The sequence below is a fragment of the Kogia breviceps genome, chromosome 5, assembly GCF_026419965.1.
Source record: "Kogia breviceps isolate mKogBre1 chromosome 5, mKogBre1 haplotype 1, whole genome shotgun sequence".
Lineage (NCBI taxonomy): Eukaryota > Metazoa > Chordata > Mammalia > Artiodactyla > Physeteridae > Kogia > Kogia breviceps.
In genome coordinates, this window is record NC_081314.1 from 5,849,542 (window position 1) to 5,877,125 (window position 27,584).

The window sequence follows — 27,584 nt, forward strand, 5'->3', positions numbered from 1 at the left end:
TTCAGGGTTCATGATACAAAATTCTTTGGGTGTTGAGAGGAATAAATAAGCAGACTTTACTTCTGATCTCCGTACCATTTTGACCATTATGTTCCTATAACTGCTTTTTTATTATTAACGATGGTTCCCATTTACTGCCTGCTCCTTCTCTATCACCTGATACTGTGCTTTGCACACATAATCCTGTTAACCCACACATTATCTTTGTGGGGAAGGTACTGTTTTTTAATCCCCATTTCACAACTTAGGAAGTTGAGACTTGAGAAAGTTAAGTCAAGCAGGGTTCTGAGGTTACCAGCAGAAAGTGGCAATGAGGTCAGGCAACCCTTGAATTCTTTTGTTTTGTTTTGTTTTGTTTCGGTTTTGGCTGTGGCACGCCGCTTGTGGGATCTTAGTTCCCAACCAGGGACTGAACCCCGGCCCTACGTAGTGAAATCACAAAGTCCTAACCACTGGAACGCGGGGGAATTCCCAACCCTTGAATTCTTTGTTTTTAAATTAATTTTTATTGGGGTATAGTTGCTTTCCAACACTTGAATTCTTTTTTTTTTTTTTTTTTTTTTGCGGTATGCGGGCCTCTCACTGTTGTGGCCTCTCCCGTTGCGGAGCACAGGCTCCGGACGCGCAGGCTCAGCGGCCATGGCTCACGGGCTTAGTTGCTCCGCGGCATGTGGGATCTTCCCGGACCAGGGCACGAACCCGTGTCTCCTGCATCGGCAGGCGGATTCTCAACCACTGCGCCACCAGGGAAGCCCCCAACACTTGAATTCTTTACACCACTGTCTACATTATCTTTAACATATTAGTGCCAAGATTCCTTCCCATAATCCTCTCCTTATGTCATCAGAACTACAGGGATCTGTGGCTCTTTAAATTTAGGGCAATAATTTGGAAGGGAGTAGAGCATGGACTTGAGGACACGGGGAGGGGGAAGGGTAAGCTGGGACAAACTGAGAGAGTGGCATGGACATACATGCACTACCAAACGTAAAATAGATAGCTTAGTGGGAAGCAGCCGCATAGCACAGGGAGATCAGCTCAGGGCTTTGTGACCACCTAGAGGGGTGGTAGAGGGAGGGTGGGAGGGAGACGCAAGAGGGAGGGGATATGGGAACATATGTATATGTATAGCTGATTCACTTTGTTATAAAGCAGAAACTAACACACCATTGTGAAGCAATTATACTCCAATAAAGATGTTTTTTAAAAAATAATAATTTGGAAGGGAGAATTCCTAAATTCACTTCAAACTTATTACTCATAAAGTCTTAATCAAATTACCCAATTTCTTTTACCTCTTTTTCCTAGGCAGTAAGAGATATGAATTTATTCCTATTATTATTTTATTGTGAGGTAGAGATAATAGATGTGAACTCTTTAGAGGAAAGCTGTACCAGTCTTACAACAATAAACTCATCAACTGTGATGTCTTGTTTTCCTAACTCACCAGTCTTTCCCTTTCTTTGTCCTTTTTGTGCCCCCTGCAGTTTAAACAGTGCTTGGTGAATAGTGTGCATACAATAAAGAACACTGAATAAAAGACAGATACATAAAGTCAGAATATTTGAGCAAACCACACATCCGGTGCCCGTATAAGATCCCTTGGTAGTTTTCTGTTTAACCCTCCTGTCCACTGTGGGGTGAAATTTGCCAGACTCCATTCCAACCGCCCCCCTCCAACTTCCTTCTGCAAACATGCCCAGGATTCAGTCTTGAGTGCTCTAATCCAGAGGAAAATGACTTATTTTAAAAAGCAGTAAAAACACCACATTCCTTTGGCACAGGATGAAGACCAGCTCAGCTTTTCAGCCGTTGATCTTTGTCTATTGTTCTCCAAACAGTAAACCACTATTTCCACACCGACAGATTGCAGGCTGCAGTTCTGTCCGAGTCCTGGGCTCCTCATGAATATGAACTGAAGGGCTCTGACCCAGAAAGTGGTAGGTAATCTCGGGGGTGGGGGGAAGGGGGGAGACGGGTAAGGAAAAAAAACAGGCTTGATGTAATTCTCCACTCTTGAAATCTCCTGCAGGTTCTGAGCAGGGTAACATGGGGTCTTGGAAATGTGGAAGCTGCCTGAGTAGTCTGCTGATTCCTCTTGCACTTTGGAGTATAATTGTAAACGTATTATTGTATTTCCCCAATGGGCAAGTTTCCTATGCATCCAGCAATAAACTCACCAACTACGTCTGGTATTTTGAAGGAATCTGTTTCTCAGGTATTATGGTAAGTGTGACTTTGGAGACTTCGGATTGCAGAAGGGGGCGTTTTTACTAAGAATTAACTTGTTCCTAGTGAAAATGATGAATCATGGAAAAATCATTCTTCTAATCCTTGGTTTGGGTTTGGAAGATGGATGGGGGTAAAAAGGCAGGTAGTCCATGAGGACTTGGAGGGTAGCTTTGTTTTCAGTAAGCTGCTTATTTATGTAGCTCCAGCAATGCAGGAAATTAGTCCTAATGAAAGTTGGTGGGACACTGGCCTAAAGAAATATTATATCCTCATGAAAGCTGTGTGTCAACTTATGCTATTTAATCTCCAGTGGCATTGCTCTTTCCTAGAACAGATTTTCTGTCTGTACTCAGGATTTCTCTAGCTTGGAGTGGTATTAAGACAGTGGGAAAAGCAGAGATTTGAAGATTCAGACAAACTTGAGTTCCAATCTAAGCTCTGTCATTTGTGTCATGAGACCTTAAAGCAAGTTACCCCAATGTCTTTGGGTGGGTGTTTTTGAAAACTAAATCTAAGTATCCACAGTGAGAATCCATGGATGTCTTTCTGGTGACTTTGTGCTCTTTAAAAACAAACTGATAGTAAATCATGTTGGCAACTCAGAGGAAAAGAAGTTTTTCCTGATCATATCATTTCTAAAAAAAAAAACCACACTGTGCACTGCAAACTTCCTATACCAACAAGAATGCAAAAAAAAAAAATCCATTATAATCTACCCCTGCATCTTTGTGGGTGTTTAATTATGATAATATTTGAATAAATATGTTGGAAAGCAGTTTCATTTATTTGTCATTTTGCACATTAAATTAATAAACTTTGAAATATTAATACACAGTGCTACTGAAGGTGCTATGTGCTAGGTACATAATGACTGTTGGTGGTGGTACTATGAATAAATACAAGCTTTGGGGAGAAATTTTCCTTATGATATATTAAGATCCATGAAAATGCTTATGTCTTTTGACTTGGTAATCCTAAATCTGAGCATTCATTCTGAGGAAATAATCCAAAATTAGGAAAGAAATTTATACATAGATGTTTATGGCAGAGTTATTTATGATAGCAACAAGCTAGAAGCATCCTAGCATAGACATGGCAAAATAGATTATGGTCCATTCACTTTATAAAGGATGAAAATTGTAGTTATGAACATGTAGCAACATGGAAAACACATGTTATTTTATATTAAGTAAAAACAGATATAACAAAATTGTGAATACATGATGATTGAAATTATGTAAAATATACACGTGTGGGAGTACATACTTAAAAGCATGTGAGAGTAGTGGTATTTGGGGTAATTTTCCTCCATTATTCTTGAGCCCTCTGTATTACAGCTATATTTTACAACGAAAAGAGAAAGAAGTTTCTCTTTAAACACGGGCTATGCCTGTGTTTCTCCTTTGGCACAGGACTCTAGGGTCTACGGCTAATTATTTCTAACAATATTGTAATGAAGCTGGTTACTGCACCTGGTTTATTGTGGCTTATCTTGTCATTGTTTCTCTCGATATATAATTGTAATAAGTGGAAGATTTGTAAGACATTACTAAAGTTAAACCAGAATCTCTTTAAAATTGTGTTAATTAATGGTGTTGAAAGGAGGAGAATGTAGGACTGTTTGCTTATATTCCATGTAAAATTTAAAACTGTGAAAAGAACCTATTCTCTATTTTTCACTGTCTAGGAATTCTTGAAAAATATTCTTTCAAGATCAAATCCTTTTTGGAGAAAAGGAGAGGAATAGAGATAAATAATTGAATGGATAGATAAATAAATGACGGCTGAAGGAATTTGGAAACTGGAAATATTCACTACAAGGAGTAAAATAACAATGAACTCAACTACAAGATTCAGTACTGAACAGTAGAAGGAAAGGATAGGTGGAGAATTTGCCAGAAGCAATTTATGGTTCATACCTGCCCAAACCAGGACTATAATCTTGGGGTGGCCAAAAAGATAGTTCAGGTTCTTCTGTACCTGAACGAACTTTTTGGCCAAACCAATAGTAAAGAAATCCATGTTCTTTCCGGAACTTGAGCCCTTTGTCTAAGATACCAAGAAAGGGAAGTAGACTACACTGAATTCTCCCAGTTTGTTGGCTTCATACAGACAAAACCCACTGGGAAATCTGAATCTAAGATGATCTGAATACTCGGGGAAATTGAGTTTACTTTACTTTGGATTAAGAGATTTCATTTCAGATTCACCATACCTTTCACCTGCACGCGCAGAGGGGATGTACGTAGAAAGAGGCTGGCAAATGGCAAAGTCTGGTGACTGGTTTTCCTTTGTCCTCCACAACTGAGTCAGTGAGAAGTGCATGTTTGCTGCAGAGGGTGGCATTCTCATGTCTGTACCATTTGTCTCTCCTTAATCATTAGCTTTTGGTAACTATAATAATAACAGCTAACATTTATCAATCACATGTTATGAATCAAGCACACTATTCAAAGTTTTACATACAATAGCTCTTAACAACCCAAAGAGGTGAGTTCTCAGCACCATTTGATAGGAAAGGACTTTGGAGTTCATACAGTTATTAAGTGGCAGAACTGAGATTTGAACCCAGAGCTACCTGATCCCAGAGTCTATGCTTTGAAGCACTGTGCTCTGATTATGAGCATGAATGCAAACTAGTATCCCATTTCTGATATTTTTTCTCTTCCCTACCGTAGATGCTTATAGTAGCAGCAATTCTTCTTGTACTGGAGAATGATAACAACTATAAATGTTGCCAGAGTGAAAACTGCAGCAAAAGATACATGGTAAGAACAATAGTATTTTGAGGATGGTTGAGTTTGCTCTGGCTTTCTTTCCTCTCACTTGGAAACGTGAAAGTATTGACACTATTGTACCCTCTCCATCATCCTTTCAGTTCAGAGCCCAAGAGTTTACTCCAAATATTATCTATTTTGTCTACAGTTTTCCTCCACTTTTGTTCTGCTGATGTTCTTCTAGCAATTCAAGATTTAAAGATACATGAAATTAGAAACTAATATTACCTTTTCCTAACTGGGTTTCTGTGAGTCTATTTTTTCCCTTATCAACTTTATTGAAGACTAATTTACATATAATAAATGCCATCCATTAAAAGTGTAAAATTCCATGAGTTTTGACAGTTAACTCCACCCATGAAACTACTGTCATAGTCAAGATATGGAACATTTTCATCACCCCCAAAAGATAATCATTGATCTCTTTGTGTCATTATAGATTAGTTTGTATTTTATATAAATAGAATCATACAGTATTGGTCTTCTGTATCTGGCTTCTTTCACACAGCATTAGATTTATCTCAGAGTTGGGTATATATGATGTACATTTTTAAAAATTTTTATTTATTTATTTATGGCTGTGTTGGGTTTTCATTTCTGTGCTAGGGCTTTCTCTAGTTGTGGCAAATGGGGGCCAGTCTTCATCGTGGTGCGCGGGCCTCTCACTATCGCGGCCTCTATTGTTGCGGAGCACAGGCTCCGGACGCGCAGGCTCAGTAGTTGTGGCTCACGGACCTCGTTGCTGTGCGGCATGTGGGATCTTCCCGGACCAGGGCTCGAACCCGTGTCCCCTGCATTAGCAGGCAGATTCTCAACCACTGTGCCACTAGGGAAGCCCTATGATGTACATTTTTAAAGCTAGAACTTTAAAAATAATTAAAATAGAGTCAAGAGAGAATAATACAACCACACTTTCTAAGCCTGTGCTCTACACGTAAGCACTGGGTTCCTGTATTTCCACCATCATCCCCCTCCCCCTCCTCACGTCATCATTATTTATTCATATTTGCATAGCAGTTCATAGTTTGTTCACATTTACCCAATGAATTATATCATTGCTACTCCTGGTTTACAGATGAGTCACCTGTGACTCAAAGAGAATATGATTCGTTAACTAGGAGGAGCTTTGCCAGAGGTCTGGGAGACATTCTTTGCAGCAGTGGTTCCACATGTCGTCTGCACATTGCAATGATCTGGGAGCTTGGCCTTAGAGTCCCACCCCCAGAGACTCTGACTTAGTTGGTACGAGGTGCAATTACATTTAAATATGCAGCCAAGATGGTATGGCTTACTTTCTTTGTTGCTTTTGGAAGATTCAATTAGTTGTTTAGTTCACCATTGTGCCCCTAGTGGGGAAGAATTAGACCAAAATACTCTCCCTCTATGTGTGTGTGTGTGTGTGTGTGTGTGTCTATTTTCTTAACCAATTGAATCAAACATCCCCCAGTAACTGTTGGTATTATACTACAGGAAAGCTTTCAAAATGGTCTAGGTGAAGCAATGGATTCAGGTAAATTTTAACCTATGTACTCAGGGAATTTCTAGAAAAGAAATGTTTGTACCATTAAGTATCTAATAAAAATCCATGTGTTCAATTTGCCTTAACTCATTATCAGCACCTCCAGCACAAATGGATGCTAGAAATAGTGTAGAGTCTGGACACTGTCTTATAATCCACATTAGATGAGTTGACTGGCATCTCAGTGGGAAGAGCAGGAGGCAGGGAGAGAGGATCCCCTGGGTTTTCTGCTTGGTTCTTTCAAAGTGTGCTCTAGGGTAGCGGTCCGAACTGATATGCCCCCAGATGCCAAATACCTGATGGCAGTGAAATATGTAGACGTTAGAGAACATTTTCTATTCAAGGAAGAGAGGAAGCTGCTACTCAGGTCCAGCCAGTTGCTACCACCGCAATATTGGGCAATAATTCTCAATTTTCAATAGGAAGTAGAAATATGGGGTTTTAAGTAAAACTTCACAATTATAAAATGTTGGCAATGAATTCTCATTTAAACTAAAGAAGACACATCTTACAGGCCAAATTTGAGTCCGCACCAGGTTGTAACTTCTGAAGCTCTAGAATGGAAATTTAGGTCATCTAAGATTCATTCTGTAGAGGAGAAAACAAGTTTCCTCAACCCTCTTTGGGTCCCTGGTTGGGTCTGAAAATTAATCTGATAACAGGTGAACATGAGAAAAGCATACAAATTTCATTGAATTTTTACATGTACACGTGTGATTTCACAAGAGAATGAAGACCCGAAGATGTGACTAGAGCAGGAAGCGTCTAAACTTTTTAGGTAAAGAAATAATAACTTTGTGAAGAATTGACAAGACAGAGAGATTTGGGTTAAGGATAGAGAAGGGTGAAGAAGTAACTAGGAAGATAAGGTTTAGTTAAACAACATTTATTTATACAGAGTTCTTGGCCCCAAATTTTAGTCTCTGGTGATAAGAATGTCTTCCTTCCTCCTGGTACAGGGAGGGTATCTTTCACCTGGGAGGTTTTATGACTTGTTTCAGGGAAGAAGGGTGGGAAGGTGGGGGAGGTCAGAGTGCACTTCCTGCTTCTGCTATTTCCTCAGACCCCTTCAGCTTAAGATATTAATATGCCAATGTGCTGTATTTTGGGGTAGTGTGTCTTGAACCCCATCATTCTTCTGTCTGAAACTTCCCTCAAGAAGATTCACAGTCCAGAAACTGAAGGAGTAGATTGTCCCATAACCCAATGAACCGGTCCCTCAGCCCTGGACATTTGTATGTAAACAAACAAACAAAACAAAAAAACAAGTTAATGGTTAGAACAAACTATAAACTCAGTTTTTGAGTCTAGAGGGCAGCCAGTTGAGAAGATTTCTAGATGTTGGAACTCCAAGCATCTTCAGATGGAATGAGAACAGGAAAAGGTAATCTGACACTTCCCTGGTTCATAGTTTGAATGTCTCTGGAGATGTCATCAGAGACATCTCCAGAATGATGTTCATCATTCTGGTGAACTCTCTGAGAGACCTACACAGCAACAGGCACAAAGACTGTCTAATATGAGCTATGGCGGTGCTTCCTCTGAAGTTTATATCAAGTTGTCCAGCTTTAGCTTTGTCCAGTTTGGGGAAAAGGGCAGTTTTAGTTCTCAAAAATTCCAAATCAGAAGGATAGGAGAAAAACTGGAAACATTAATTTGGGGGAATTGTAGCCAGATACTGGAGGAAACTAAAAGAATTTAGGACTCAGTGCAGTGTATAGGTAGATAACAAAAACTCAAAGACAATGAATAGGACTAGAATCTGATATCCATGAGGGTGTGTTATGTCTTTCCAATGAAACATATTTTTTTCTCTTCAGTCACCCTCATTTCTATCAGAAATAACCAAAGTAAGACTAATTTGTTTGTGAAATAAATCTAGTCTCATTAAACTTGGCCTGATTATTTACATAAGTGCAGCAAGAATAGTGATGACCATATAAGCTCTTTTAATGTCTACTTTGCTGGAACTTTTCATAAAGAAGCTCAGATCAGACTTTTAAAATCCTCTCCAGGCTAAGAAGACAAGCCATCAGACTTTGTATAAAATTCCTATAGATTTGGGTTAATTTCTCTCATCTTTAGGTCCCCCAAATATCCTGAGATTTCTGGGCCTGCCAGGAAGTGACTTTCCTTACTCACCTGGTAAAGCTGCTGGAAACCCTGTAAACAAGGTACCAGGCCACCTTTTCCAAGGAACTTCATTGGCTCCATAAAGTCAACCCTAGATCCTTAAAGTTGTCTGGTCAGATCTGATTCTACGAACATTCTCAAATATGACATTCTAGTCAAAGCCTTGGTAATATAACCAATGTTTCCAACTGTGTCCTATTGCAAGGAGAACAGATTCTTATTGAACTTATGCAAATAATTATATTGCCATAAATATAAGAATAGCCACTAAGGGTTTTCAAATTTTGGAGGGATCAGGTAGGGAGAAAAAGTAATTGTTTCATCTTTGTTCATAAAGGTATGCTTTACAAAATTGCTCTAAGTCATAGATAGCTGAAGAGAAAAAACAGTTTCCTTAAATATGGAAAGCAAAATATTATGGAACCAGCAAAGTTTTAAAGAGAAAGTAATAAAGAATTATAACTCATCAGTTTATTCAGTCCCATGTAATTAATTTTTCTTCTGCTTGGTTTTGTGTTAGCCGTTTTATGAATCCATCAGTTTCTCCATTAGTGTTTTGGAAATTTTTACTCAGTTCAGTGATATGATCTTAACATTATCAGAAACCTATACTTGTTACAGTTCTTTCCATGAATCACCTTTAAGATGAGCACTTCTGCAAAAGCATCAGAGTAAAAAATAACTCTCTGTAAATGACAAAAGACTTTAAAATGGCCATGGTTAAACATCTGATGAGAGTTTATTATAATGCAAAAGACAGTAAAATTTGGTTATTTCTGAGACATATGACATTTGAAGATAATAACTAGAATTATGACTGATAACGTTATACCAGGATATAGATTTCTAGGAATGCCATATAATTTCTGGAACACTTATATAATAACATGTACCCATACAAATATAACCTAAAAAGGTTAAAAAAATCACTTCTTATTTGTCAAAGCTTCCCATGTAATTTAACATATCAAGTAAACCTAATTAGTTTGGTATCTCTCTGTCTCTCCCTCTCTCTCTCTCTTAAAGGACAGAAAACAAATTACTGAGATGTTCCAGGGGACCTCTGGAAAATCCCAAAGTTAGTTTGAGGTCAAGAAGACTTCATTTAGAATTTAATTTGGGGGGAAATTTGTCAGAAATATTAAATAGGATCATGTCACTGTGAAACAATACATAGTGATCCATTTAACTCAAGTTAAACAATTTCAAAGGTAAATACAGAAAATTACATAGTTGTAAAAAAAAAAACCACTTGACTCTTTAAGTAGAGAAGACTCAGTTGTCTTAAGTAATCAAAGATGTGGTAAAAACAAACAATTCCCTGAAGTCCAGGGCATTATTTTGATAATATACAAAATCTTTGCTTTTTGGGTAGATTACCCAAAAGGTTAAAAGCCTTTCATGATTTCTTATCAAGAGGAGACTAATAGTCCAATAAAATGTGTCCTTTTAGGGGTGATAAGACCCAATTCTAGTTTTGCATCAGTGTACTTTTTTTTTTTAAGCATCTTTATTGGAGTATAATTGCTTTACAATGGTGTGTTAGTTTCTGCTTTATAACAAAGTGAATCAGCTATACATATACATATATCCCCATATCTCCTCCCTCTTGCGTCTCCCTCCCACCCTCCCAATCCCACCCCTCTAGGTGGACATAAAGCGCCAAGCTGATCTCCTTGTGCTAGGCAGCTGCTTCCCACAAGGTATCTATTTTACATTTGGTAGTGTATATATGTCCATGCCACTCTCTCACTTTGTCCCAGCTTACCTTTCCCCCTCCCTATGTCAAGTCCATTCTCTATGTCTGCATTTTTATTTCTGTCCTGCCCCTAGGTTCTTCAGAACATTTTTTAAAAATTTTAGATTCCATATATATGTGTTAGCATACGGTATTTGTTTTTCTCTTTCTGACTTGCTTCACTCTGCATCAGTGTACTTTTGATATTAAGGCCAGCTTGACCACATAAGATTTCCTCTCTCTCTTTTCTCAGCTCTCTATATTCATTCAATTTGTCCTTTTATCTCTTTCTGAACAACCAACTTTTTTACTTCAGGACAAAATTACTGTTTTCCCTTAACAAAAACACATCTCCATAATTCATACCTTTAACCAAAAGCACATTGTACTTTTCTTGCATACAGAGTCATTCCTTTATTACTTCTAGTAGCTTTAATTACATATATTAGAATTCTTAACTCTTAGAAATTTTAATTTCTAGTGAAAAGTAGGAAGTAAGCAATTGTGAACTGTCTGTTACATATGAACATTCTGTTGGTTGGAAAATTTATGAAGATATTATTTCATAATTTCTGGAAGTATACATTTCCTCATAGTACAACTTTTCAGTGTGGCACAAGACATGTTTACTAACAAATTCAAATATCTTTAGTTCCTCTGTGATAGGAAGAAAAAAATAGGTAAAATTATGTTCAGTAATTAATGTTTCAGTATTTTATCTTATTCAGAAGTGATCTAGATATCCAATGAATTTCTATCACTTAACTTACTATAAATTTAAGGTTTCAAGTTAGCAAAAAGATTTTAGAAGCTTTTTTTCTTTTGCTATATTTCTTACCTGTGACTCATTTATTTTTTTAACTGGAAGTTTGTACTTTTTAATCTTCCTCATCTGTTTGGTGAGGAAGTTATTTTAAAATAGACATATTTTATAAAACATAATTATTGTTGAAAAGTTCATTTATAAACTTTTATCACACATTTATTTAATTCACTTGTTCTTAATTATGTTTAGATAACTCATGAACATTTATGAGACACTAGACAAGGTTAGCTGTTAGCTTGTTATTTTTCTGGTTGACAAACATAAACACCATAGAAACAAAGAATCTAAAAATTAAACATACAGTTTCTCTCTTTTTAATTACTGTGCTTGGCAGACATTAAACAATGTATTTTTAATGTATGTTTTATTTTTAGGTTGAATTTATGGTTTTTATCATCTTAAACATCTAGTAGAGATAACATGTTTTTTTCACTAGTAAACCTAGGTAGAAAAAAATAGTATGACTGCATTATATTTAATGCTGACAACTCTATAAAGTTATGCTTTTTTTTTCAACAATTTGAAAACTAGCTTTATTTACCAAAGATTATTCCAGATCATGTGAATGAAGCTTTGAATTAGTTTTTATATTTCTGAGAGTTTTAGGAATATTTAATTTATGTGAGTGCTCATTTATATCTACACTAATTTGAATAGAACTCCTTTGAGAGATTTGATAAATTAATTTGGTAATAACATTGGGAGGTAGGAAAATATCTCAATCTATAACATACATATATTGACACAAATAAACATATAGACAGATGCAAACAGAGATCTTACAGCTTTTGTTTTTAAATTTTAACCCTGTGTCAGGTACATTAATACAAAACTCATTAGTTTATAGAAGAATCCAAATTGGCAGATAGAACAAATTATGGTTTTCCATTCATGTGGCTGAACCTTGTTACTGATATTTGTGGAGATGACCTCTAAGATTTGTATCTTCCCTTGACAAGTAAACTTATGGAGGCTGTGGACTAGATTTTGAGTAAGGAAGCTTTTATAGTTTTTTTTTTTTTTTTCAAAGCCTCTTTTCCTTTTTTCCCCCTCACCCTCAAGTGGTTGTGAACAGTGTTTTAGCTATTTCCTGGGATTTTTACATTTCAAAAACATGGTAAGAGTTACGTCTCTGAGGGACAGAGAAAAGATACAGGTTTTCTCTTAGATGGAGTTTTAGGACATATCTTTCCATTATCAGAAATCTAAGGTAATCACTACTTAAATGTTTTCATCTTTTTCTTGAATACAGGACAGTTCTGTTTCCAACATCCTGATCTTTTACAATATCTGCCGACATTTTGTGTTAATATCAATAGAAGAGGTTTGGGGATTGGTAAGGTTTAGTGGACTTTTGCTTTTACAGCTGCATTTATGGTTTTGTAAAGCCTCAATTCGTAAGACAAGGACAGCTGTATTTTAATTCCTCAAAGAACTGATTTGCAGCCTGAATGATATCAAGGGGCTGACCTGCCTATCCGACTACATTATCTTCAAGTCGCTTCCTTATATCAGGTGGAAGATTTCCAACTAAGATGGAAAGGGAAAGATTTCTATGTTCTAGATTTAGAACTGTGTGTCTTTGGAATGTTTTCATAAATCATTCCACAAAGCCTTCGCATGTTTTCTTTTCCTGTGAGTACAGAGCTCCATTTCTGCTTAGGAGAGGAGGCCTTCACAAAAAATCTTCCTATCAGGCTCTGAATATCAACCTCAAATTCTGTCAACTTCTGACCATAAAGCTCTTTAGAAAAAAAAAAAAGTTTCAAATACTTAAACCAAAGGTATACTTTATCAAGTGACTCAAAACCAATACTTAACCATGGATGAAGAGGTGTCCCCAAAGAGGGTGCAAGAGATGTAGCCTTATCAAGATCCAAAACCACTTCCAGAGATAACTGTTGGGTTGCACTCTACAGGCCTACAAGGCCTGTGTTTGTCCAGCTTCAAGACTAAAGAAAGAGTGTGGAGTCAGCACAGAGACATCAATGGTTTAATGGATGGGGGAGCTTATGCATCTGAAGCAAGGTCCTGGAGCAATACCCCACTGTGTGCAGCGGATGGAGGGCAGGATGTGGTGGCAGTCTTTGCTCGAGGTGGGGGGAGGGGTAGATTGCCAACTATATAGGGGGAATTATGTCAGGTTGGCTCATCAGTTTCCAGGGAAACCAGCAGAGGGGCACGCCCTTCACTGCCCCTTTGATAAGAACAGTCTTTAAGTGGGGCCTGGGGCATGTACATAGGAAGGTCAGTCTTGCGAGTAGCATGTAGGTGAAGCAGGCACTGGTCAGCAGCAAATGCACAGAGAGCAAGAGAGCAACCATCTTGAGTGGCCTGACCATACAGTAGCCAAAAGAAAGGAAACTTGGACAACCCCTCCGCAGAACTGGTAACAGTCGGGAGACACTAGCCACAAATGGGGCGCAACTACATTTCTGTACAGCCATGCTGGGGAGGCTTGCCATCTGACAGTTGGCTGCCTGCAAAAGCAAGTACTGACACTTGCATGCCCTGATGGGCGGAAAGCCAAGCCAAATTCTCAGGACACACAACAAGAGACAAACAGGAAAGCAATAGCCGTCCCTGGGAGGGAAAAGATCAATAACCAGTGGGTACCCCGAAACCAAATTGGAATCAGAGTCACAATCTCAAGAACTAATTCTTGCAAATGTTTTTCTCCTGCCAAGCTGAACCTGGAAAGGAAAGGACCCTTATCATCTTCACCCGACTGGTTCCGTCAGGCAGAGGTTGAAAAGATAACTTGGCAAGAGTTCTTCTGCCAGGTTTTGTCAGAGGTCTAGGATGTCTGACTGCAGCTTCCAGATTCAGCAAGTGGGTCCCAGAAACTGTAGGGGAGAAAAAGTTTTCCTCAACCTTTTTAGGGTCCCTAACTGGGTCTGAAAATTAAGCTGACAAAGACAGATTGAGAAAAGCATACAAATTTTATTGACTTTTTCCATGTACACAGGAGTCTTCACAAAAGACTGAAGACCCGAAGACGTGACCAGAGCAGGAAGTTTCTACACCTTTTAGACAAAGAAACAACAATTAATTTGTAAAGAATTGGCAAGTCAGTGGGGTTTGGACTAGGAGTACTAAATGGTGAAGAAGTAACTAGGAAGGTAAGGTTTAGCTTAACAAGATTTGTTCATACAGATCTCTTGGCCCCAGATTTCCAGTCTTTGGTAGTAAGAATGTTTTCCTTCCTCCAGGTGCAGGGAGGGTATGTTTCACATGGGAGTTTTATGACCTGTTTCAGGGAAGAAGGGTGAGAAGGTGGGGGAGGTCAGAGTGCACTTCCTGCTTCTGCCATTTCCACAAACTCCTTCGGCTTAAGATATTAACATGCCAAGATGCCGTATGTTGGAGCAGCATGACGTGAAGCCCGTGAACTTCTTGGTTGCTATCCATTCCTCGGTGGTGTCTGTCACGTCTTCTGCCAACATTCTGTGCGTTGTTATCTCTGGAAAACAAATACTGGCCAAATAAGGGCACTTGAAGTAATAGATAATATTTTGATTATGCTTTTCCCTTTTCAAATAATTTTTATATGCATTGTGTCCTTTAATTTTTGAAACAGCCCTATTATGTAGGCACTGGAACCATCTACATGATCTACATTCTATGGACAATGACACTGTGACTCAGAGATTCTTATTCCCACTTTATTTTGAGGCTTACTTCTTTTTTCTTAAAATTTATTTATTTATCTATTTATATTTTTTGGAACATCTTTATTGGAGTATAACTGTTTTACAATAGTGTGTTAGTTTCTCCTTTACAACAAAGTGAATCAGTTATACATATACATATGTCCCCATATCTCTTGCCTCTTGCGTCTCCCTCCCACCCTCCCTATCCCACCCCTCTAGGTGGTCACAAAGCACCGAGCTCATCTCCCTGTGCTATGCGGCTTCTTCGCACTAGCTATCTATTTTACGTTTGGTAGTGTATGTATGTCCATGTCACTCTCTCACTTCGTCCCAGCTTACCCTTCCCCCTCCCCATATCCTCAAGTCCATGCTCCCGTAGGTCTGTGTTTTATTCCCGTCCTACCCCTAGTCTCTTCATGACATTTTTTTTCTTAGATTCCATATATATGTGTTAGCATACGGTATTTGTTTTTCTCCTTCTGACTTACTTCACTCTGTATGACAGACTCTAGGTCTATCCATTGAGGCTTACTTCGATTGTGCAATTGTATCCACTCATTAGATTGTAATTTATACATGTATACATATATATATACATATATGTGTGTGTGTATATATATATATATATATATTATGCTACGGTTGTAAGTTCACCAAATGAAGAAATTCTTCACTGATCTTTCCAGCAAACTGCTTAAGGCCCTTTGGTAAATAAGGAGCTCAATCTTTTGAAAACGTCCTTCTTCCTTTTTCAGAGATGGCATTGGCGAATAGGTAAATATTTTTTACGAAGTATAACTAACAGAAATCTACTGTCAAAAAAACTATCTCGGGGCTTCCCTGGTGGCGCAGTGGTTGAGAATCCGCCTGCCGATGCAGGAGACACGGGTTCGTGCCCTGGTCCGGGAAGATCCCACATGCCGCGGAGCAATTAAGCCCGTGAGCCATGGCCGCTGAGCCTGTGCGTCCGGAGCCTGTGCTCTGCAACGGGAGAGGCCACAACAGTGAGAGGCCCGCATACCGCAAAAAGAAAAAAAAAAAAAAAAAAAAAAAAAAAAAAAAAAACTATCTCATCTCATGATAAGGCAAACCTCTACTAACAATCAATATGAGAAACTTAACATGAAAGAGCTTTCCTCATATGTGAAGTTGCCAGTGAGATTACTAGTATCAAGTAGGAAAAAGTATCATTGTTCTTTCCTTCTTTGTGTTTTTAAAATACTTTTTTTCTGATTTTCCATAATAATCATGTATTGATGTTATGTTTAAAAAATAACTCCAGGGCTTCCCTGGTGGCGCAGTGGTTGAGAGTCCGCCTGCCGATGCAGGGGACACGGGTTCGTGCCCTGGTCCGGGAGGATCCCACGTGCCGCGGAGCGGCTGGGCCCGTGAGCCGTGGCCGCTGAGCCTGTGCGTCCGGAGCCTGTGCTCCGCGGCGGGAGAGGCCACAACAGTGAGAGGCCCGCATACCGCAAAAAAAAAAAAAAATAATAACTCCAAGCAAAGAAATATAATTTGATATAAACTGTGTTCCAAAAATTGCAGGTGTTTTGTTCTTTTTCTGGTCTCAGCTATTGAATTTATCAACTGGCTACTGCATGTTTCTGCTACTGCATGTTTCTGTTTCATGTTTCTGTTCATGTTTTTGTTTTCATGTTTCTCTCACTTGAAATCAACATTTTTTAAACTAAATTAAATTTTCTCCCAAACAATACTGATTTTCTTGGCATCCCTATTTCTGTCTCCTTTTCACTCAAGTCCCAAACTCTGAAATTTTTTTCAGCCTGTCTCCAGCTACTCACTTCCTGCTCAATGTCTTTTTGTCCAGTGCATGTCTTTGTTGCCGCAACTTGACGTTTTCTCCACATGGAATTCTTATTTGGGAGTTCTCTCATTTCTGGCTGGTATGCCACCACTGCCGGAGTAATTTTCCAAAATCATTTATTGGTTCATGTCACTTCCTTGCTCAAAAATTAATTCCATGGCTTGTTAGAAAAAGAGCTATTCCAGGTCTAAGGCAGCATAAATTCAAACTGATCTTGGGACATCTTGTGCCAGGAAGCAAGGAAGTGTTCAAAGTATGATAGGGGCATGTTGAAGGGTACAGGAATTGACTTGAAGGGATGTTCCCACTGGTCATATTTGAACCATTTGAGCATCGAGAGGAATAATAACAATTATGAGTTATAACATAATGAATTAGAAAATCCGTGCGTCCACAATAACATAGAAAGAGAGGGGCAGAGGAGAGAAATGGGAAATAGAAGTTCTTCTGTTCAGAAAAATGATAACTTACAAATGCAGGAGAAATGAAAGGATTAGAAAAGCAGTACCTTACAACCGCTTATTGTGATAATTGGCGATCAGTGAATATGATCATCGTCAGTAGATGCTAAATCCATCTGGTGAAATGTCTTTAGGGAACAAGATATGGCACAGTCTCAAAGTATTACCTCAGAAATTACTTCCTAATTGCAAAGTAGAAAATGTACACGTATAGATCTGAAGGACACCACTTTAACCAAGAGATCAAATTTAGTATCGTCAGTAGCAGTGAGAGGCCCATAATGTACCCACGCCCATCACAGGTTCTCGCCAAAGTGTTTAATCCAAGTCCAATTGTGAGGAAACAAACAGAAAAGCCCTGAATGTGGGACTTTCTATAAGACAACTGGCTGGGATTCTTTACAAACAATTTAATATCCTGAAAGAAAAAGCAGCAAGACTAGTATAGATTAAAGGAAACTAAAGAGATGTAACCTTGTACATAAGCCTTCATTGGATCCTGTACAAAAAAGGAAAAACAAATGCAGAATAATAGAATATTTTTATTCTTGGGACATAAGTGCTGGTGCATTTAGGGGTGAGATATCCCAATGTCTGCAACCTACTTTCAAATGGTTAAGCAACAAAAATGTAAATAAATATATGTGTTTGTCAATGTACATATACATACCGAGAGAGAGAGAGCAAGCAAAAATAGTAAAATAGTCACAAAAGTTGAGTCTAGGGGCTTCCCTGGTGGCACAGTGGTTGAGAGTCCGCCTGCCAATGCAGGGGACACGGGTTTGAGCCCTGGTCTGGAAAGATCCCACATGCCACGGAGCAACTGGGCCCGTGAGCCACAACTGCTGAGCCTGCGCGTCTGGAGCTTGTGCTCCGCAACGGGAGAGGCCGCGACAGTGAGAGGCCCGTGCACCACGATGAAGAGTGGCCCCCCCTCTCACCGCAACTAGAGAAAGCCCTCGCACAGAAACGAAGACCCAACACAGCCAAAAATAAATAAATAAATAAAAATTTTAAAAAAAGTTGAGTCTAAGAAAAAGGTACTATATTTTCAACTTTTTTGTAGATTTGAAAAAAAATTTTAATAAAAGGCTGTGGGAGAAAAATCCACTTACCCTGAAGGATGAAGTCCAGTCTCCTTGATCCAGCATCCAAGGCCACCTTCTGCCTGGATCTCCCAAGTTACACTCACGTTATAAGTGATATAAGGGCTGGATTGTGTCTTATCAGCCCTGCTTTCTCAGTTTTAGCACCATGCCAAGCTTCTCCCCTCTACTCATCAGTAGGAATCCCTTTTAGATCAGATCTATCTACTTAGTCTCACAACTTAGCTTGTATGGATCTGTCGGTGAACGTTGCTCATTCTTTCTACTCAAATGAAAATACCCTCCTCCCCATCAATCCCATGCTCACTTGAGTATAAACATGACCATCTAGGCTAACACATGATATTTCCCCTCATATTCCTGTGTGCGAACATATTCAAATATCATCTTCATAAGAGACAAACAAGGATCATAGCTTTCGATTCCTAGAGAACCCACCCTACCTAGAAAATAACATGTCTTCAATAAAGAAGTATAGATTGCTTGATCACATCCTTTCATTGCATTTATGTATGAGTTGATCATTATTTTTATATCAAAGCTCCAGAAAAAAAGGGGAGAAATTTAGTAAATTAACTCATTTTCTCTACGGAATGCCAAAGAAAAAAAATCATTAAAAAACTTATTTTTAAGATCAAGTGGGTTTGGATTAATGTTTCCTTTTTTCCTGTGGACATTTGTTCTTACACCGGCTGCAGTAGGCTTGGATGAGTCACACAGGCTGCAGTAGGCTTGGTGAGTAGGGGAACTTACCTATCTGATCACTTATTCACAATATCCCCTTGTCTCATTCTGTGGCACTAACCTCCTTCTATGTTTAATTTAGACACTGCTGTCGATGATCTTTTCTGCCCTTGGAATCGCTTTCTCTGGATACTGCCTGGTCATCTCTGCTTTGGGCCTGATTCAGGGCCCTTACTGCCGTACCCTTGAAGGCTGGGAGTATGCCTTTGAAGGCACTGCAGGACGGTAAGGAATGATTCCCTGACTTGGGAGGAGATCTGAAAGTCAGAGACACCTGGCTTCCATGCCCTACTCATTTTCCATGATCACTTTGCGGTTCTGTGTGTCTACCTTAGTCCAGAATGTTCCTAATAGCTTACTAATGTCCAGACCAATTTGTTCCTACACAGAACTCTGTTTAGATCTTTTTTTTCTCCAGTCTTTTAATGTCACATGTATTCACTATTTTAAGGCTGCCGTGGACATTTCCGAATGAAAGGCATGTTCCTGCCAGGCTGCAGAACAGGGCTTCGTCGTTATTGGGGTCTGGCATTTGCTGGAGCTTGGGGCTTGGGTGGCTCTGGGAAGTCAGTCTTGTTTTGTGGCCAGGTTGGACATGGAGTCTGTTACAGATGTGAAAGGGCTTGGCTGGGAGAGAATCACAGTGCGCTTGCATGGTGCCATCCGGAGCTATACCATTAGGGGCCACACGGAGGTAGAACCAGGCAAGGTGAGCACCCAAGTGAGATCCAGGGACATGAGTAGGTGCAGGAGTTTGTGGAAGGAGCCAAGAGCTTATCGAGCATGTACTGAAGAAGCGTCCAAGGGGTAGCCTTGCTCCAAAGGCTGGTAGTTCAGTCAAGTGTTGAGGGACCCAGTCCTGGATCACAGAATGCCTCACACTGGCATTGTGCTGGCTCATGGCTCTACCTGCTCAGGAGGGAGCAGGGCCCAGACAGAGATACAAGAAGATCTACTCCATCTCTCCCTGTCTTGTACTGCACAGACAATTCCAATGGAATAAAATGAGGGGGTGTCGGTACCATTCCCTGAGAAAGTTACACTTTCTTCTCAACTCCCCATGGCTGGCTCTATTGTTCAAAGCCCACATCCATTTGAGGTTTCACCTGCTCACCTCAGCCTGCACAGCACAACTGCTTCTGTGCCCGTAGCTGCCTTTATTCTAAAGTGTCCACGAGGTACCCCGTGCTCTGAGCAGAGCTCTCCCTCAGGTCAGGAGAACCTAGAAAATTACTTCAGGTCTCTCTGAACACTTGGAGGAGACACTCCTTTGGAATTGAAAGGGCTCAGGAAAGGGGACCCTAATGTAGAAAGTCGCACTGGGTACAAAGGGTCGTTCTTTATGCCACCAGCCCCTGAACTTTTCCCCATCCCCAAAACAAGTAAACCTCCAGGTTCAGTGCAGGAATCTGAGGCTGCCCACATGCCTCTTCATTCTTCCTTTAAAGTTGCCCGTGATATTTTTATTCACCTGATTCCAGCTCTATAAAAGTGTTTAGAGGGGAAAAATTGGAGGCCATGAAGGGAAGCTAAGTTTCTGGGCCCCTAAAGAAGTTTCCAAGACTTGGTGAATGCAAGGTGCAACAGCTGTTAATGTTGAACAAATCAGCTGAAAGTTGCCCAAATCACCTCTTCATATGTACACTTATTCAACAAATATTTATTAAGCACCTACTATGTCCCTGCCTTGGATTGGGTGCTAGACAATCAAAGATAAATAACACAGGTTCACTTCCCTCTAGAAACTCACGCAGATCTGATAGAACATTCTGCTGAGATGGAAGCCTTAGAATAACATTGCCCTTAGAGCACAGAGCTTCAGTGCTTGTAGATATGGGTTGAAGTCTCCCATCTCCTACTTACAAGCTGTATGGACTTAGACAAATATCTAGATATCTCTGAGCCTCTGTAAACTGGAGATAATAATCATTCCTACCTCACAGAACTGAAAATTAAACAGAAGTAAAGCACAGCTTATATTTAATAAGTTCTCGACACGCCAGATTTTATTATTAAAATCATTACTTTGCATAAACTTCTATACCACACGATGGTCTTCCACCTGCCAAGTGGACAGCAAGTTCAGCCATTAAGTTCAGCCACTGGCATGGTGACCAGTGAGGATCCTGAATCAGTTTCATTCAACAAGCATTTGTTGATCTTTGCAATGCCCCAGGCACTGCCTTAGGCCTTAGACATGGCCATTTAGAGATGCATAAATCATAACAGTGTTCTCACAGTACACTGCCTAGTGAGGAACTAGATATACAGATATAGCTATAGATAGAATTATAACATAATGAAGTACATGTTGTGTTAGAACGGTGTATAGAAATTGTGGAGAGAATGAGTATCAGGGCAAATTTCTCTATTCCTTCCAGACCCTGATAGTGCACTTATGACTCATTCCGTTTATACAAGAAGAATAAATAGGACTGTATCCTAGGAGAAAAAGAGAGATCCTGCAAGGCATCTTGCTTTAAAGTGTTGGATGATCTGTGCAGAGTATATACTGGGAACAGTCCAGAGCAAGGATCTTGAAGGGATTAGCTTCCCTGGTGTCTGAGACTGAGTTAGGAGTAGGAGGGTGTATGAAGTGGGTCTAGGGAAATGATAACAGGAAATTACATCTGTATTGTGCTTTATAGGTTCCAAAGCGTTTTTACATACGTCTCATCAAATATTCACATTAGGGGCTTCTCTGGTGGTGCAGTGGTTGAGAGTCCGCCTGCCGATGCAGGGGACGCGGGTTCGTGCCCCGGTCCGGGAAGATCCCACGTGCCGCGGAGCGGCTGAGCCCGTGGGCCGTGGCCGCTGGGCCTGCGCGTCCGGAGCCTGTGCTCCACAGCGGGAGGGGCCACAACGGTGAGAGGCCCGCATACCGCAAAAAAAAAAAAAAAAAAAAAAAAAAAAAAATACATATATATATATATATATTCACAATAACCCTAGGGTTAGATATTTTATACCCATTGTCCAGATCAAAGAGGTAAAATCCTTGGCCCAAGATCCTACAGATCCAGGAGTTCTGACTCCATATTTAGTGCTGTTTACCCCTTGAGACCTAAAGTCCATTAACAATACCAAGAAATTCTCAGAGTGCCTCTGAGTGTCCCAGAGCACAGAGAATAAGAAATAAAGAAAGGGAGGAAAGAGAGAGTTAAGGACCACTTGGCTGGCACCAAGGTTGCTTGAATTGCTGTTTTGAAAAAAGGCATCTTGCTATTAAGATACTTACAAACAGCTCTGCCCTGTAACTGGGCTTGATTGTTTTTGTTGGGGGGATTAGTTTTTTGGGGGGGAGACCAGTTTTTAATTTCAATTTAGTTCAACAAAGAGAGTGTCAGTCTTGGAGAAATGCTAATGGCCATAGCTGACCTGGAAGTGGGCAAAGGACAAGATAATTCAGCATGGTTTTAAGACTATCTTAAAAGTGGAGGTGGTTTAATTCTCAAAATCCTGTGCTACGCTAGACTGATTGAACCATTCAGACTTTTGCTTTTCCACCTCATAATCTCAACCTTTTTAAGAGCTGCAGAACACACAGTGGACCCCAGACCCCATCAACATCACCTGGGAACATAGAAACCCAAAGTCTCCACCCCATCCAGACCTTCTGAATCTGAAACTCTAGGCTGGGACCCAGCAATCTGCATTTCACAAGCTTTCCAGATAATCTTGATGTATGCTCAAATTTGAGAACTATTGTTCTAAAAGGCTTTGGGACAGAGTCTAAGAATAATAGCATCATTTCTCTTTGCTCTTTTTTTTTTTTAATGTCGGTTCATTGGTTTGTTTATTTATTTATTTTTGGCTGTGTTGGGTCTTCATTTCTATGCGAGGGCTTTCTCCAGTTGCAGCAAGCGGGGGGCCACTCTTCATCGCGGTGCGCAGGCCTCTCACTATCATGGCCTCTCGTTGCGGAGCACAGGCTCCAGACGCGCAGGCTCAGTAGTTGTGGCTCACAGGCCTAGTTGCTCCGCGGCATGTGGGATCTTCCCAGACCAGGGCTCGAACCCCTGTCCCCTGCATCGGCCGGCAGATTCTCAACCACTGCACCACCAGGGAAGCCCTCTCTTTGCTCTTTTACCACCTGTGTGATTTTATATCCAGTGCTAGCTCAGCTCAGCCCTGTCCCCGACAGCCTAGGCTAACTTTGGACTCCTAGAAAATGGGCAATCTCTACCTCTCTTGGTATTGACATGTGCGGCCTTTCATTGCTGTTGAACTCTTCAGTATGCATCTTGCCTCCTAAGTGAATTAGAATTGTCTGAGGCAGGCACCACGTTCATAATAAGCATAGCTCTGTGCTATGCATACTGTGTGTTCAATTATGTATATGAATAATTTTATATATTCATTCACATTTAATAATATTGTTTTTTCTTTTTTTTTTTTTTTTTTTTTTTTTTTTTTTTTTGTGGTATGCGGGCCTCTCACTGCCGTGGCCTCTCCCGTTGCGGAGCACAGGCTCCGGACGCGCAGGCCCAGCGGCCATGGCTCACGGGCCCAGCCGCTCCGCGGCACGTGGGATCTTCCCGGACCAGGGCACGAACCCGTGACCCCTGCATCGGCAGGCGGATTCTCAACCACTGCGCCACCAGGGAAGCCCAATAATATTGTTTTTTAATCATATATCAGTATCTTAATTTCCCAAACATATGAAAACTTGTAGACTTCTTCCTGGGACCAAGTCTCTGGCCATGCATCATGTTGACCATTTCCTTCCTCTCTCTCAGTTTCCTTACAGATTCTAGCGTATGGATTCAGTGCCTGGAACCAGCACATGTAGTGGAGTGGAACATCATCTTATTTTCTATTCTCATAGCTCTCAGTGGGCTTCAAGTGATGGTCTGCCTCATCAGAGTAGGCATTCAGTTGTCCAAGATACTGTGTGGAACCTATTCAGTCATCATCCAGGTAACAGAACCCCACTGGCGCCTGTACCTCCTCCATTTTACCCCCACTGTCCAGGATTCAATGGATCTTGTTGGAAGGATTTTAGAATTCCATCATTTTCTTTGCATTCTTACTGCCCTCATGTTTACTCAACCTCTAATACCTCCATTTTTTCTAATATTCCAATGTGTCTGTTGGCTTATCTAAATGGATTGAATCGATGGAATAACTATAAAATCACATTCCATGTTGTATGGTGAAAACACCACAGGTGTTTTAAATGAGCAATATTTCTATGGAGAAATAACTCAAAGCTCAAAGAAATCTTACCATTTATTGAGAATGTCCCTGTTCGTAAAATAGTCGAAGGCTCACAACCTAATCCCAGTGATATAATTTCTCTTTTGAGTGCTGCTACATTCAAATAATCCTTATTTATATTGAGTCTTTAGTGAGTGGTTTTGAAGAAGAGAAATATGTCTTTATCCTATTGAAATTACTTCTGCTTCATCTGCTAAAATATTAACGTTAATTTAATTATGGTGGAAACTGCTAAACCTATCCAGCAAGTCCAGAGTAAAGAGAAATCACGAATGAGACATCTTGTATCTTGTTTAACAACATATAATATATAATACCTTTCCTAGTAGTTTCAAATAGATATTTTCCTATTTTATCATGTTTTGCATATAAACTATAAGCTTAAGTTGCTACTTGGATTATGGATTATTAATCAAATCAAGTTTACTCACTTTGCTTTTTTTTTTTTATAGCCTGGAATCATTTGAATAAGAACAAGAATGTTTTTCTTTATCAAGATATTGTCATCTACCTATGTCTATTGTTTGGACTTGAGGGCCATATTCAGATGATGGCTTTTTTCTCCAGTTGGCGTTTATTCTCCTCATTGGAAGTGCCTTCCACTTAGAATTTTTTTCTAAGCTATATGTGTCAGGATCTTCAGAAATATTCATACTCTTTTATCAAATAAATCCAATTTCTATAACCTATACTATGAAAATAAATAAGCATACAGATAAAGCTTTATGCAACTACATATATTTGAAAATTATTTAACATTCTGGAAAATTAGAAATACCCAGAAAGTCTTACTTTAGGGGAAGGATTAAATAAAACATGGTACATTAGTTGTAATATTATGTAAAATGATGATTTAAAGATTATGAGCAGTACTATGTGAAAAAGCAGATTACAAATTTATGTTTACAGTATAAGCGTAACTATCCAAATCAAACAAAACAAAACCAAATAACAGAAATACAGGATAAAAACTAAATCTAGATGGATTTAAACAAAAATGTCAGCTATGGTTGATTTGGGTCATAGGTGACCCTTCCTACTTGTCTATATTTTCCAAGTTTTCTTTATTATGTTTTACTATTAAAATACTTTTAAAAAAAAACATTTTTACTATTAAAAGGTTTGCTATAGGAATACAATTTTTCCAAATATTTTCCAACGTTGACTATCTGTAAACATCACAGAATAACACTTCAATCAGTGTTCACCAGGGGGCTTCCCTGGTGGCGCAGTGGTTGAGAGTCCGCCTGCCGATGCGGGGGACACGGGTTCGTGCCCCGGTCCGGGAGGATCCCACGTGCCACGGAGCGGCTGGGCCCGTGAGCCATGGCCGCTGAGCCTGCGCGTCCATAGCCTGTGCTCTGCAACGGGAGAGACCACAACAGTGAGAGGCCCGCGTACCGGGAAAAAAAAAAAAAAAAAATGTTCACTGAGGAAAAGCAGTGAGACAGATAAACCACAAAATGTTGTACAGAAATTTATATAATCTAATTGAGCTCTTGGCATTTTTTAAACATCTTTATTGGAGTATAATTGCTTTACAATGATGTATTAGTTTCTGCTCTATAACAAAGTGAATCAACTAAATGTATACATATATCCCCATATCTCCTCCCTCTTGCCTCTCCCTCCCACCCTCCCTATCCCACCCCTCTAGGTGGTCACAAAGCACCGAGCTGATCTCCCTGTGTTAATTGGCATTATTTTTTTACTCCTGGTGGTGAATATGATGAGCTACAAGAAGTAGACTTGAAATGAATGAGCAGTTGAGGACATGATCAGTGGGTTATAGAAAGTGACCACTGACCAGTTGATACCTGTTTCATGGGGAGTTACCACTAAATATTTATTTAAAATTTTTTTTAAAGTAAAATATTTATGAACTTTTTACTTATACTTGGCATGACCTTCTGGAGGACAGCAGTCATGTTTTATGTAGGGCCTAGCCCAAAGTGGACATAGGAGACACTCAATGTTGGACACTCATGCCAGGCTTTTCTGCTCCTCGTGGCTGCTCTGCTGAGTACCTGTCTCCGTCATGGACCCATTGGGCCTTAATGTTTCCACCACTTCCCCATTGCCCTCCTCCATGGGCACTGTCAACATTGCTCTACCAACACCAGCCTGGCAGTGGTAGCCAGTAGTCTGGAGAATGCCTCTCTCCTTGGTGCCTGCTCAACCTATAGCCTCCTTTAAGATAGCTGCCCTGTCCACAGCCTTTGCTAAAGTGAGCATCTTGAAAGCAAGCCACGTTGGGTACCACATGACCCCCATGACTGGGACTTAGCTGACAGAACTGGGACTGGTACCCAAGCCATGGGCAACCTATTGTCACTCTAGTGGCCAATGATTTAGCCTAAAGTGAAACACTGTCCAAATGAGATTGGTGGTTATTCTTGCTTGAAAATTTGGATGACAAAACCAAAAATGAAGCAACGCAGACATTGCTGCCAGGAAAACAATTAAAGGATGAGGAAGAACGCCAGCATACAGAGAGTATCTGATTACTCTATCAAGCACACAAGCTTGTCATATCCAGCATCCTCTTTCTCCAAAAGACTCCTCAGTCCTCTTGTAAATGAACTTCTGGCAGGTCAACCCCACCAGTTTGTCATTAAGACTGTCTCCATTGTGTTTAGATTCATTATGGTACCATACATTGAGTGGACCATGAACAAAAGTCAGCTGAGTGACTCCACCACAGAACTGGAAGCAAAGTCTAACAACAGGGGCACAGTCAAATTCAGTACAGTATATCTATCAGTAAATCAAATATTAACACAGCCACCCAAATTTTGTATTTAAAGAGTATAGGCTGATGATGCAATTTTAAGTAAAAACTGTATATAAATCTTTGTGAGCAGTGTGAACCCACATTTTAAAATAACCATACAATCACATGTAGACGTGTAGAAACGTTCAGATACGTAGAAAAATGACTGGAAAATACCTAAATGTTAATAATTATCACCAAATGATGAGACTATGAGTTATATTTCTTGTCTTTACATTGTTTTATATTTTCGAATTTTCCTTGCATTACTTGAAGAATTAGAAAAAAAATGTCATTTAAAAAGCAAGCATCCTCTAATCCTTTCTGTAAAATCCATTTAAGGACCTTAAAATAGGAAAGAACTGGACATGAAGCTATGTGTGTGATAGCCCTTTTCCTTACCTTTTTTAGAAGATACTCTTTCCATTTTTTAAGTCTCAGATTAAATATTGCCAACTAATCCTAATTAAGAATGATTTCCATTTTGTTCATTTATGCTCTTATATTTATTATTTCTCTCTTATTTTCCTTGCTTCTTTCTCATTGTACTTTTCCTGACTTCTTAAATTGAAAGCCT

The 27,584-nt window shown here is 39.7% G+C and overlaps 1 protein-coding gene across 1 annotated transcript; it reads left to right on the forward strand.

Moving 5' to 3' along the window:
- Positions 1–1,242: 1,242 nt before the first annotated feature.
- TM4SF18 (transmembrane 4 L six family member 18) lies at positions 1,243–25,815 on the forward strand. Its single transcript, XM_059064232.2, has 6 exons — positions 1,243–1,940; positions 2,033–2,226; positions 4,911–5,000; positions 19,097–19,239; positions 23,754–23,934; positions 24,687–25,815. Exons 2-6 carry the CDS (start codon positions 2,050–2,052, stop codon positions 24,699–24,701), a joined length of 606 nt encoding a protein of 201 aa, XP_058920215.1. The 5' UTR covers positions 1,243–1,940; positions 2,033–2,049; the 3' UTR covers positions 24,702–25,815.
- Positions 25,816–27,584: the final 1,769 nt, after the last annotated feature.

Coding starts and splice junctions, on each gene's coding strand:
- TM4SF18 (XM_059064232.2), top strand. CDS start 2,050: ATGGGGTCTTGGAAATGTGGAAGCTGCCTGAGTAGTCTGCTGATTCCT. Junction 2,227..4,910: donor TCTGTTTCTCAGGTATTATG/GTAAGTGTGACT, acceptor TCCCTACCGTAG/ATGCTTATAGTAGCAGCAAT. Junction 5,001..19,096: donor ACTGCAGCAAAAGATACATG/GTAAGAACAATA, acceptor TGTTTAATTTAG/ACACTGCTGTCGATGATCTT.